At 32.0% G+C, this 13,378-nt stretch overlaps 1 protein-coding gene across 1 annotated transcript in view; it reads left to right on the forward strand.

Moving 5' to 3' along the window:
- NDFIP2 (Nedd4 family interacting protein 2) overlaps window positions 1–13,378 on the forward strand; it is a 98,437-nt gene that overhangs the window by 54,495 nt on the left and 30,564 nt on the right. Inside the window, exons 3-4 of the mRNA XM_031958546.1 lie at window positions 1,354–1,487; window positions 4,779–4,838. Coding sequence (XP_031814406.1) covers window positions 1,354–1,487; window positions 4,779–4,838 — 194 coding nt within the window. The remainder of the gene's footprint in view (window positions 1–1,353; window positions 1,488–4,778; window positions 4,839–13,378) is intronic.

A 13,378-nucleotide genomic window follows, 5' to 3' on the forward strand; every position in this document is an offset into this window, starting at 1 on the left:
ATTGTTTAACTGAAACAGCTCTTTCCAGAGGTACCAGAGGTCTCTTAAATTGCCAAACTTAATGGGTGTTTCTTAGTCCTCATTGTTCTTGACCATTTTGTAGCCTTTGACATTGTTAATGAACTTTTTCTCTTTAATACTTGTTTCTCTCTAGATTTCACTGAAACTTAGCCTTGTTTTCTTGTCTCTTAAAGACTGCTACTTAAGTTTCTTTTGCTGGATCTTGATCTCGATCACTCCAGCAAACAGTTATAGGGAACTAAGGCCCAAAGATAATAGATAATTTGATTAAGCTTACATAGCTAGTTATTGGCAAAACTGAAACTAGAATACAGGCTTCTTACCTATCAATCTAGTGTTATTTTTGCTATGCTATAATACTTACTAATATATGGGATATCTCAAAGTTGACACATTTTATAATTGCAAAATGGAGAGGGTGAAGTGTTTTTGGCATTTATTTATAGTTTTTATAGATATTTAAATATTATAATGCCTCTTTGGAAAAGTAAGTAATGTATAAATGGCTGTTGTACTTAATTTTTTAAATATAGGCATTCCCTGAATTTTGAAATAATTCTTTCCTGAAAACATTAACTCAACAAGATAATGGAACATTAATTCAACAGATATAATAAAATATACTAGATGTTGGGCATCATTTGGTCTTACAAAAATCTAATAAGGGGATATAAACCAATATAAAGTGGACTATTTTAAAGCACAATCAGAATTCATAGGGAGGAGATGAATAATTTTTGAATGGAAAGATAAAGAAGGATTTAGCATTTTGGTAGGTTGGATTTTAGTTGGTAAGATAGGAGGTGGGTGTTATCTCATATCTAGGAAATAACATGAAGAAAAGGTATATAGGAACACATGGAATGTTTTTAAGTACATAGTCCAGTTTGGTTGGAATATAGACTTACATGAGCAAGAGTCCTGTGAGATAAGACAGTGAAGGTAGGTTGACTTGGATTATGAAAGGGTTTGAATATCAGACTGAAGAGTATCTTTTAGATAAAGACCTTGGGCCATAGATCACAGAATTTGCCTAACATTGTAGTTAATAAATAGTAGAGCTGAAGTTTCTTTGCTTCTCAGTCTAATATACTTTCTAAAATCCTTACTCTGTCTCTTTATGGTAGTATTAGTAAATGTGGAAAGCTTTAAAATAGCTTTACAAATTAAAAAAAAAATCTACCTTAAATGATTTTAGTTCCTTTTTGTCTTGGGCTATATAGCTACATAGATAATCTTTGTAAATTATCATGATTGTTGAATTGTAGAATATGTACAAAAATGATTTCACATACTTTGCCTTTCATGTTTATCTTTTTTCTTTTTCTTCAGAAGCAGAAACTCACAGCGAATTTTATCCTGTGCCACCTCCTTACAGTGTAGCTACTACTCTTCCTACATATGATGAAGCTGAGAAGGCCAAAGCTGCTGCAATGGCAGCTGCTGCAGCAGAACCATCTCTGAGAGTAAGAAAAAATAATTATCACCCTTTCTAGAAATGCTGTTTTTGTTTGCTTTTAGCCATTCTGTCTCTCCTGCCTGGAATAGAATTGCTCCTTCTCCCAGCTATCTTTAATGTTTGACTTCTTTTTTTCCAGAGAACCTTTTTTTATTCTGTTTGGGGGCCATTTCTTCTGCTTGCTTCCCAGCATTTTTTTAGGACTTCTCCTTTGTGCTTATCACATTTTTTTCTTATCTAATAGTTTTTGGTGTATTTTTCTTATTTATATTATTCTTGTATTTCCAGCACCTATGTTAATGGGTACCTTTTATGATGAATTCATTTAACTTTGGATGACAATCAGGAAATTAACAAGAGCAATCCATCCTTGTTTAGGTCTACATTAAAGTTGAAGGGTAAATAGCTCATGTAATTTTAAGAATATAACCTGATTATGATAAATATTCTAACACTATCATTATTAAAAAATCACTTTAGTTCCTATATGTGATATACTGCCAGATATTGTAAGAGGAGTTAGATAAGCCTATCCCCTAGTAGTTTACCAGTTGGAAAGACAGTACATATGGTGCCCATTTATAGACTATGTAGGGATTGAAAATATTTAATTTAAGAAATATATTGATAGATTGTTAATAAGGCACATGTTATTGAAGAGAGTGATCTCAGAAGTTGTTTGTCTTCAAATCAGTCATGGTGTTGAATAGCTTCAGAATCCATTAAAACTTAGTGTTTGGAGAAGGTAAAATTTTAGGAACTGTTTAAATGCTTAGTGAACTGGAGTGAGTTTAGTTAAGAGGTAGGATGTTACATAAAGAGGTTTAGGGATTTGTGCTCAGGATGAGCATAGGGGGTTGACTGTTGCAAGAAAAGACAAATGAAATAAGACAGTCCAGGATGCTTTTGACATGACTTTTTAAGGACTTAGACTTAGTAAAATGGAAAATTCAGCAGACTTATAATGTGTAATAGTTGAAGGAAGGATAAAATATCTTTGGCAGGAGCAGGAAGATAAGTTAAAGGCAAGCCATCTGACAACAAGAAGGCTGTAATATATTCTAGGCAAGAGAGGACAAGTTTCTAAGGCTCTGGTAGAGAAGAAAAAACAGAGTGTAGATTTAGGTGGGAAAAAAAAGTAACATAGTTACCTAATTAGATAGTAGATAGCTGTAGGCTAATGCTGACTCAATGATCACTCTTAAATTCCTGACTTGGGGTGTGATAGTATTGGCTTCTCTGATGGAAAGTTTGGCACAGGTAATCAGTATCAAAGGTATATATGAAGTTAAATCTGTTGGGCTTTACATTCTAAATTAATGACAAGATAGACTGTCCAAAATATAAAATGCTGTGAGCTGTTGAGGGAAAATTTGGGAAGGGGAAAGGCTAGCTCTATTGTTCTTTTGTCTTGATGATGGAGTTAATGGGTCTATTTAGAGATGGAAAAGAAAAAACAAAATAATTCCTGTCTTTCAAGGTGCATGGACATGGATATATAAATATAAGGAATTTCATATGAGAGAAGGAGAACATTAACAACTGGAGTGATCAGTGAAAGCTTAATGGAGGAGATAAGAGTAGGACCATGAAGGCAAATAAGGATTTTGAGAGTGGAGGTAGAACATTCCAAGTAAGAAAGTTCAGGAATAATCAATAATGCAGTTTGACTAGAATGTTTAATATATGAAGGGAAATAAGGTGAAATAAACTGGAAAGCTAAGTTAAATTAAGTTTGTGAAGGGCCTTAAGTACTAGGCTGAGAAGTTTGTATTTTATCCTATAGATCAAAAGGAGTTTCTAAGTGTTTTTAAGCAAGGTATGAAATGGTGAGACCTCAGCCTTAAGATGATTATTTTGTTAAGTGTGTGGAGGTGGAATTGGAGAGGGGAGAAACTAAGAAATTATTTCGGCACCTATGTGGGAGAGGGAGAGATTAGGAGAGGACCAATTAGGAACTCAAGCAATAACAGATCTTTACTCAAATTATTTTAGTTGCAGCAGTTTAGGGAAGACAGAGGTGGATTAAAAAAAAGTTTGTGGTGTATCTATATATAAATTTGAAAAGCCTGAGTGTTCTAATAGATGCTTCAGGATTATAAAAATAAACTCTGAAATTATATCTTTCCCAAAATATAAATATGAAACAGTATAATAAGAGTTGATCAAAGTGGTGGCTATTGAGGGATCAGGGATTAAGTCCTGTCTCTGATATATATTAACTATATGAATGGGACTTTAAATCCTGTGAAAGAGGAAAACTTGTGTCAGAGGGTGGAAGATGAGTTTATAGATCTTATTGAAAACATGAAGAATCTATTTTACATCATCTGAACTAATAGTCTGGCTATTACGTAACAATTGGTAACCAGTTAATTCCAAGTTTGGAAAGCAATTAGAAAAACATGTGCTTTCCCTGGAAATCTTACTTGTTCTCTTTTACATTCCTATATCCTGCTGTGTTAGCATGCTCAAAATAATTGGTAGCAAGATGGTGGTCTCTTGATGTTGGGAATAATATGCAAGCAGCAGATAGAGTTCACTATAATCATTTGAAAACTTCTAAACCATCTTCTGTTATTTGATAATTGATACACCATTTAAGAGTTTACTGTTGTTGCTTTTTTTAAATTATCTGGTGATTTCTTAAGTATATACTGTACCTGACACATTCACTCTTTAATGGAAACTATTCTTCATTAAGAGGTAGCTAGGTGGCTCAGTGGAGAGAGCACTGGTCTTGGAGTCAGGAAGACTTAAGTTTACATATGACCTCACTCATTTAATAATTATGACGCTGGGCAAGTCAACCTCTGTTTGCAATAATTCACTGCAGAAGGAAATGTCAAACCACTTTTAACATCTTTGTCAAGAAAGCCTTCTGGACAGCATTGGCATACTGTGGTCTCCAAGGTCACAATGAGTCAAACATGACTGAACAATTTAACAGTTCTTCATTAATTTTTTGATCTATAATAAATCTTGGGAGTAATTATAATTTTTTAAACAAGTTAAATTTTTAGAATTTAATATAACTTAATTTCAATGGTAATATATTCCCATGATGCACAATAATTAACATAAAGTCTGAGGGGGGAAAGGGTAGTTCTTATTTTGAATATAAATTTTAAAATTTAGATTTTTGAGTTTTAGGTTATTGTAGTGCCAAGAAATGGCACTATGTAAAATGTCAAAAATGTCAAAATGTTGACAATGTTTAGTTCATATATTATGAGTAATTTTCACAATATTTAGTTTTCAGCTCATATTTTTCTGTTTTATTGTCTTACATGCTTAGCACGGACAGTTTAGGGAATCTAGGAGTCTATTTGATGAAATATTCCTGCACTCACCAGAGGTATGGTATAGTTTTACATAGTTTAGACTTTGTGATAATTTTTTTCCTGATGTATTTTGTGTTTCACTAATGGTGATCTTATCATAAAATATTCTTTTACAATTTTTGCATAATTTTAAATTGGCATGTGACCTTAGAATTGTAAATTTTTATATAAAGTTGATCTTAATAGACAACTTTTGTTTTTTCTACTTAAAAAAATGACTTTTTGTGACAGTTAAAGTTACAGTGATAAAATGATTGTATAAATTCCTTGAGAATTTATTTATCATTATGTCCCCATCTCTGCCTTCAGGGCCCTTTGTCATCTTTTTCCCTGCCCCATCATATTAAATCGTACATTGTGGATACTTTATAAGTATTGAATAAAAAAATAACTCATAACTATGAAAGTAGGCTCTCATTCTTTTCTCTTCTGGATTATGCTGAAGTATAGGCAATCTATAAAAATAATGGTAATGCAGATTATTGGATATTCTTCCAGTAAAAAATCTAGGGTTTATCTTTTACGTTCATTTAAAAAGACAAGGTTATACATTTTCAGCCCCAAATCAAAAAATAATAATTTGGATGACCCAGATTCTTTACTATTAATTCACGTTATGGTTACAGTGATACAAAGAATCAGCTTTTTTGTGGACTAATATATATAATAAAATGGATTCAATATAGTTAGACAAACCTCAAACAAAATTTTCATGTGAAAAATTAACCTAGATGTTTTAAATACAAAAAATAAGATGAAATATAAGATTTATACAGAAAAAGTCTTGCCACAAATAATTGCAAAGTAAAATAAAATCTGTGATGTCAGTTAATAGGCAATTTTATCTTGCTACAAAATTCCCTCTATTTAAAAATATTTGTGATTTTAGTTATGTGATTACCATTTAGCAAAGTGATTTTCCTAAGATGCAAGTCAGATCATGTCCCTCTCAGCTTCAGTAAACTCTCTAGTGTCTCCTCGTGACTTCCAGGATCAAATATATTGTTATGGCTTTTAAAGCCCTTTATATCTTACTCTTCCTGTTTTTAGGCTTCTTATATCTTACATCTTCTTTTATTTCCCTTTTTATATTTAGACTTCCCCATTTTCTCTCTCTTTTTTCTCCCCCTACTTCCCTCCTATTTGATCCAGTGATGACCTCCTTGCAGTTTATATACAAGCCCTCCATCTCTTCATTTTGGACTTTTTTCCTGGCTATTTCCTGTTTTTTTAGAATTCTCTCCCCATCCTTGGCTTCTTCACGTTCTAAATAAAATCCTGTTTTCTATAAGGAAAACTTTTCCTAATTCCTCTCAATACTAAGTCCTTTCCTGTGTTGGTTATTTTATATATTCACCCTGCTCATAGCTTGTTTATACATAGTTGTCGTATGTTGTCATCTCCATTCTATTGTAAGCTTATTGAGCCAGGGCTTAATACGGTGCTGGACACATAGTAGATACTTAATAAGTGTTTATTTGCTAACTTCTTATCCTCACAAATTTTAAGAGGCTATATAAATATCAGCTATTATTTATTATTGTTGTTGTCATTACTGAACCATGTAAAATTGTATTAGTGGTGTCTATCCTGCTAGAATTCATAGCTGAACTTGATTGTTGACTGTCCCTGACTTTAATAACTTTCTTATCTGTTCCCCATCTTCTATTCCTTGATTCTGATCTCTATCTTAGTAGGATTACAAAAATCTAGAACTGGTAGAGATGTTAGAAATTATCCAGACTGGCCCTTTTTTTGAAAATGAGAAATTAAAAGGCCAGAGAGGTTAAATTTCATTTAACAGATAATGTTATCTTACCACAGAATTTATTCCATATTTGAAAATATTTGTGCTAAGATTCAAGTCCATTTATGTCTCTCTCTGCTGCAGTAAACTCCAGTGCCTCCTTATCATCTCTGGAATCAAATATAATATGGCTTTCAAAGTACTTTTTAACTTATACAGGTAGCAAATATCAGAGCTGGGTTTCATACTCTATTACTCCAGTTCCATATTCAGTATTCTTTTTCATTGCTGCATCTTCAAGTTTATGTCCAGAAAAAGCAGAGAATCTGATTTGAGAGTATTTAAAATATGAAATGAGAATATGTGAGGAAAGCTCCTCAGTCATTAGTTGTCTATCATCATGTATATGACTAGCATCTCCTAGTGTCCAGAGAATAATACAGAAAAAAAACAAAGTCTTTTGTATGGAAATTTCTGACTGCAAACTTTTGTACAATTTTCCAGAGAAAATGATCATCTAACTGAGACTGAGTTTGATTGCCTTTTAGTCTAGCTTTGCACACAACCACTCATTCTTTTATCAAAACTACTATTTTATAATAGACAGATTTTTTAGAAAGTTGATTGTTATTTGCATTTTGTATATACGTATTTGAAATAAAAATATAAATGTGAACAAAATTCTTAACATTCTATTTTTCACTTCTTTCAAGCTCTACAATTCAGGATTAAAGTAAAATTCTAACTTTTCACCCTGCTAGCCTTCAGCTGTGATCAACATTTCTTCTGCCATTCTTCCCCTTTTAAACAGCCAGAGACTACTTGAAGCCCACTTTAGCTCAAAGCTTATTTTGGCTAGAAATTGCAACTTAATATAGAAAGAAGGCACCCAGATTTTTTTTTTTTTTTTAAGTTGCATCTTCTGACTTGCTACAGGCTGTTTGTGCTTTAGTGTTGTAAGGGTATAAGCAAGCTGTATCTAAATGCTTCTGCATTTTATGTCCATATATAGTTGAAAGTAGGTAAAAGTGAAACACATCAAAGTGTTCCAAAATATGTTTCAGCCCCCTTTTCACTGTATTATTTTTTTTACTCCTAGGTGGTGACACTCTCAACCTTTTTCCCTTCAACCCCCCCCCCCCCAAAAAAAAAAAAAAACAACAACAACAATAAAACTTCAAATGAACCACTGGAAAAAAAAAATCAAAGGAACCAAACTTCTATCATTAGGTAAAAAGAATTCACTGTTAAAAAAAAATGCAATTGACAAATTTCAAAAAGGAGTGATTAGATTGGAGAGTATGTAACTTTAGCTATAAAGATAGGTATATTTTATGATGCATATGTATTCATAATTGGGTATATATTTCTCTCATCCTTTCTTTGATGGTAATTCTTACCTTCTTTTGGAAGTACTGATTAAAAGAGGCCATATATTCCCCATTTCCTTTTCTTTCTTGAATTTCTGATAAGTGACCATTTGGTCCAACTTATGCCTGAAAAAGGACCCTCCCACCCCAACCCCAATCACTTTTCTAGCAAACAGTCATCCAGCCTTTTCCTTAAAAATCGATTGTGAGAAATTATTTATTAATTTTAGATTGCTCTTGTTCTTCCTTACTCTAACCCTAAAATTAATTGACATCTTTTCAGTTTTTACTATTTGTTTTTCCTGGATGTACCTCCAATGTCAAAGAGCACACATTTTATAAAAACTGTTTATTTTTATTGATAGCTTTTGTTTTTACATCAGCTTCATTTCTGAAGATATCCCTTTTCTATGACTTACCCAGTGAACCATTCCTTGTGACAAATTTTTATTTTGTTTTTTTGCTGAGGCAATTGGTGTTAAGTAACTTGCCCAGTATCACACAGCTAGGAATGTTAAGTGTCTGAGACCATATTTGAAATCAAGTCCTTCTGACTTCAGAACTGGTGCTCTATCCACTGTGTCATCTAGCTGCCCCATTATGACAAATTTTTAAAAAGCATCTCATCAAAACCAACCACAGCTTTTTTCACAGTCATATATAATCTCTTGTCTCTGAGTGGTTCATTTTTTAAGCTCTTCCTTGTGTTTGATCTTTGTCATTATAATTTCACCATCTTCAATTTTGTGATGATATTGTTTGCCATTTACATTTTTTGGGAGCATTTCTATAGTTCCCTAATTATTCTTGTCTCTCTAATCTTCCTTTGCTAAAGCAAAGGTTTTACTATGTTCCTCTTCTGATCAGTAAATTCTAGTGATTCTTTTTTTTAATCTCTTAGACTAAAATAAACATCTGTTTGGCATTTAAATATTTTCATAACTTAGCTCCACCCTGCCTTTCCAGGCTTAATAAACCTTAGTTTCTTTCATGTGTCATCCTCATCGGCAAAGCTGGCTTTCTTGTTCCTTAGTACAATATTCTGTGTCCCATCTCCATGCCTTTGCACCATCTGTCCCTCATTCCTAAAATAAACTCTTTTTAAACTCCTGCTTCTTAGAATTACTAGTTTTCGTCAAAATTTAGCTCAATGCTGTCTCCTACAATGTTGATTATCCCCTCAGATATTGGTCTTAATTTAATTCAAATATGCTTATGTATTTATATTTTTTTCTTTAAATTGGTTCCTAAAGTTGAGGATTGTTTTAGTTAAATATTTATATTTTTACTTTGTAGCACATAATAGGTGTTCAACAAGTGCTTATTGTTGATTTCTGATTACTTCATTTCATATCAGTTCACATGTTTTTTCACACTTCTTTGACTTATTTTGTATTCACTGTTTCTTATAGCACAGTGGTATTTTACCAGCATATATGTGCCATGACTTTTTTTTTTTTTTTTTTTTTTTTTTTTTTACAAAAAGTAGTGAATGTTTTGGTATATATGGGACTTTTCTTTAAAGCAGAAGAATTTTAATTTTCCTTCTTTGTGATTCTTCAGATTCTTGGATCCTTCAGATACTTGAACATAGCTGATGTTCTTCCTAAGTTTGCTCTTCAGAATAAACATCCCTAGCTCCCTTGTGAGGCCCTTTACTATCTTGGTTACCCTTCTCTGTATATTTTCTAGTTCATGAATTCTTTTTTTTTTTTTTTTTTTTTTTTCTAATTTCAGTAGTATTTTGTTTTTTCAAATACATGTAAAGATAGTTTTCAACATTCATTTTTGTAAGACTTTGTGATCCAAATTTTTCTCCCTCCCCAAGACAGCAAGTAATCTGATATAGGTTAAATATGTACAATTCTTTTAAACATATTTCTGTATTTGTCATGTTTGTGCAAGAAAAATCAGACCAAAGAAGGAAAAAAAAAACATGAGAAAGAAACAAGCAAGCAAACAAAAAAAAAGATGAATAAACTATGTTTTGATTCATATTTAATCTCCATTTTTCTTTCTGGACACTGATGGCATTTATAGCATTTTCTCTCCCAAGCCTATTGGAATTGCCTGGAATCATGTCCATGTTGAAAAGAACCAAGTTGATCACATAGTCTTGTTATTACCAGATGTAATGTTCTCTTGGTTCATTTCATGTAAGACTTTCCCAACTTTTCTGAAATCAGCCTACTTATCACTTTTTATAGAACAATAGTATTCTATTACATTCATATACCATCACTTATTCAGCCATTCCTCAAGTGATAAGCCTCCACTTAATTTCCAATTCCTTGTGACTTCAGAATGGGCTGCTTCAAACATTTTTACACACGGGTCTTTTTCTGTCTTTTGTAATCTTTTTTGGGATATTGATTCAGCAGTAACACTCCAGTTCAGGGATTCTTAATCTGTCTGAGATTCATTGCATTAAAAAAATGTTTTTTAATAATTAGATTTTGTATAATTGGTTTCCTTTGTAATTCTATGCATTAAAGACATTATTCTGAGGAATCCATGAAAAGGTTCTGAGGGGTTCCAAGAAAATTTCACCAGACTGCTAAATGGATCGATGACACAAAACAGGTTAAGAACTCTGCTCTAGCTTATTAAAGTCTTTCCTAAAAAGTGGTTTTAGAATTAAATATAGTAATATTGCTTTTGTCTGACTGGAATAGAATATGCAGGTCATGTGACCAGGGATGTCCTAGAACCAGTTGAACTCAACCTAATTTTAGTTACATTTTTAGTATTGGACATTTATACTTTGGTAATTGGCAAATGCTAAAAATCAGGACATATTTAATCTAAACTTAAGTAGATGATGGAGGAAATGTTAATAATGTAAATTAAACTTAAAAGTATGTCATTGGCACATTATTTTTAAAATGAAGAGGCAGTTGTTAAACATTTATCAATACCCCCCTGCTTATGATCCTTCTAATTGTGGAATTATGTCTTTTAATGTGAATAAAAGTGAATTAATGGACTACCATAACACATGATTGACTCATATTGAGCTTGCATTATAATAAAATCACTATATGTTTTTCAAATAAACCAGAAGTATGCTTCCTCCAATTCTTACCTGTGAAGTTAATTTAAAAAAAAAACTCAAGTGTGTAAGACTTAAAGTTTAACAAAAATGAATTAAATCTTGTTAGAAACATTCTAATGTTTATTTTGTCAGGAATATTTTGATATCTTAGAGTCATCTAACAAGTAATATCTAACAAATAAATCTCTACTAGTTTTGATTCGTTTTAATATTTGATAAGAAAAGCATTGTATCCAGAATGTTGGAGATAAAAGCTCTACTTTACTCTGGTTTTTCTTTGAATTTTATTATAAAGAAAAGTAAGGAGACAACAATAGAGTACCCAGATGCTCTTGTGGAGTTCAAATAACCTGGTTTCAGTGAACTATGACTTCCCCAATTCCTGAAAAACCTGGCAGCAGTGATTGCTAAGTCCTCTATATTGGAAAGATAGTGGTGAAATTTAGAAGTATCAAAAGGCCAGAAAAGAATAACTGTCCCAATTTTCAAAAAGACAAGAAGAGAATGGAATCTTACAATTGAGTCTGACATTGATTCCCAGCAAAGTTCTAGAATGTCCGATCAAAAGGATGGTTAATGAGCATGATAATTATAAAGGGTGACTGAGGACTATTTCAATCATTTGATTTAAGAGGGCAGGACTAGAAAGAGTAAAATTATAGTGAATCAAATTTATACTTAACGTAAAGAAAGCATAATAGAACTATTCAAAAATGGAACAGACAATTTCAGGAAGTAATGATTTTTTTCATTCAAAGTCAGCTATTGGAGAACAGACAACCCACTTGTCAGGCCGTGATTCTTTTTAGAGATACTCCTGTTTATATTATGGGCTGGACTAGTTGACCTTTGAGGTCTCTCTTTCAACACTGTGATTGTATGAATCTTTCATTTATAGTTTTGCAAGGGCATATATATTCTTGACTTTGAAAAATATTTCCAAAACAAATTCTGGGACTCAGCCTCTTCACATGTTGTTAACTAGTTGCATTGTAAACTTATAGTGAGTAGGGGTCATAAAACAAAACTCCCCAATCCCTCCTCCCTCCACAAAAAAACCTCTTTATCTAAACTAAAACCATGTGCCCTAAAATAAATATTAACTATTCAGCCAGTGTATATTGAATATGTGTCCAACATTTTGCTAGGCAAAATTCCTTAACAAATACAGGAATTGTATAAGGCATACTCCTACCTTGAAAAAAGTTTTAAGACATAATTAATATAGAATCATATTTGACAGACCATGATTTCATCTATACAGGTACTTTTTTTATTATTTCAGATGATATCCTAGTTACAAGTTCTTAACCTTTCTAAATGTTATCTCATGTAAATCTCCCTCAGGCCATTCTTTTAGATGGCCTTCCTAGATCGCTTAATTTTATGATTACAGCAAACCTATTAGATTTATGTATTGCAAATATTATTTTTCAAGTTTTTTATTTGGGGAGACTGACACTTAAGTGTTTTGGTAATAATACCATTTATGAATATGAAGTACAGGATCCCAACAGGCCCAGTACTCTATATGGTATGACTAATAATGACTGAGATTTCTTACAAGCCTTTAGTATTTACCCCTCTATCAGATATTTTAAAATTAGTTTCCTTGGCACTCTTCTTATCATGTCTTCTGTGGTACATATCTCTGTTTATATTTGGACTTGTTAGCTACTTTCCTATGAATTATGCGATTAAGACTTAAAATGTGGCAACTCTGCTGTCACTGATGAAAAGAATTCTAGAAACATTAACAGTAGTAGCCCATGTTTCATCTGTTGGTTGTCCTTTCAGTCTCAAACTGTCTTTAGGATGATCTGCTCAGATGGTCTCTTGGGACCTTTTGTTTGTAAGTTTGTTTTTGTTTCTTGTTGCTGTTTTATGAAGTCATATGGTTCATATTCTTTCAGCGTCTTGTTCTGTTGGATTTTATACATGAATTTAGATTTTGAACTGATATTTCCTTTGGCTTAGTTCCATTTAGCAAAGAAAGCAAAAGGTTTGCTAGTTTCAAGGCTTTTTGATTCTCCTTGTTATGGTAGTTTTTTTTTTTTTAAATATCATTTATACTTCTTTAAAAACTAGTGATAATATACTGGTGTCTATTCTTTTATATATTTCTCATTTTTTTGCATCTATAGCTTTTAAAAACAGGTAGGTTTTAGTTTCTTTAATTTTTTGATATCTTGTTTTTATTAAAGTTTTTATGTGTTGATTTTTATCTTTGTTCTAGAAAGTCAATGATATGACCATTAATAGTTTATTAAGAAACAATATCACATCGTTAACTAGTTATTAATCTGCCTATTAAAATACAATCAATTTCCTTATATGGTATCATTTGGTGTTTGCCACAACAAACATAGAGGAAATAATTAG

Source organism: Sarcophilus harrisii, chromosome 3 (genome assembly GCF_902635505.1).
Source record: "Sarcophilus harrisii chromosome 3, mSarHar1.11, whole genome shotgun sequence".
Lineage (NCBI taxonomy): Eukaryota > Metazoa > Chordata > Mammalia > Dasyuromorphia > Dasyuridae > Sarcophilus > Sarcophilus harrisii.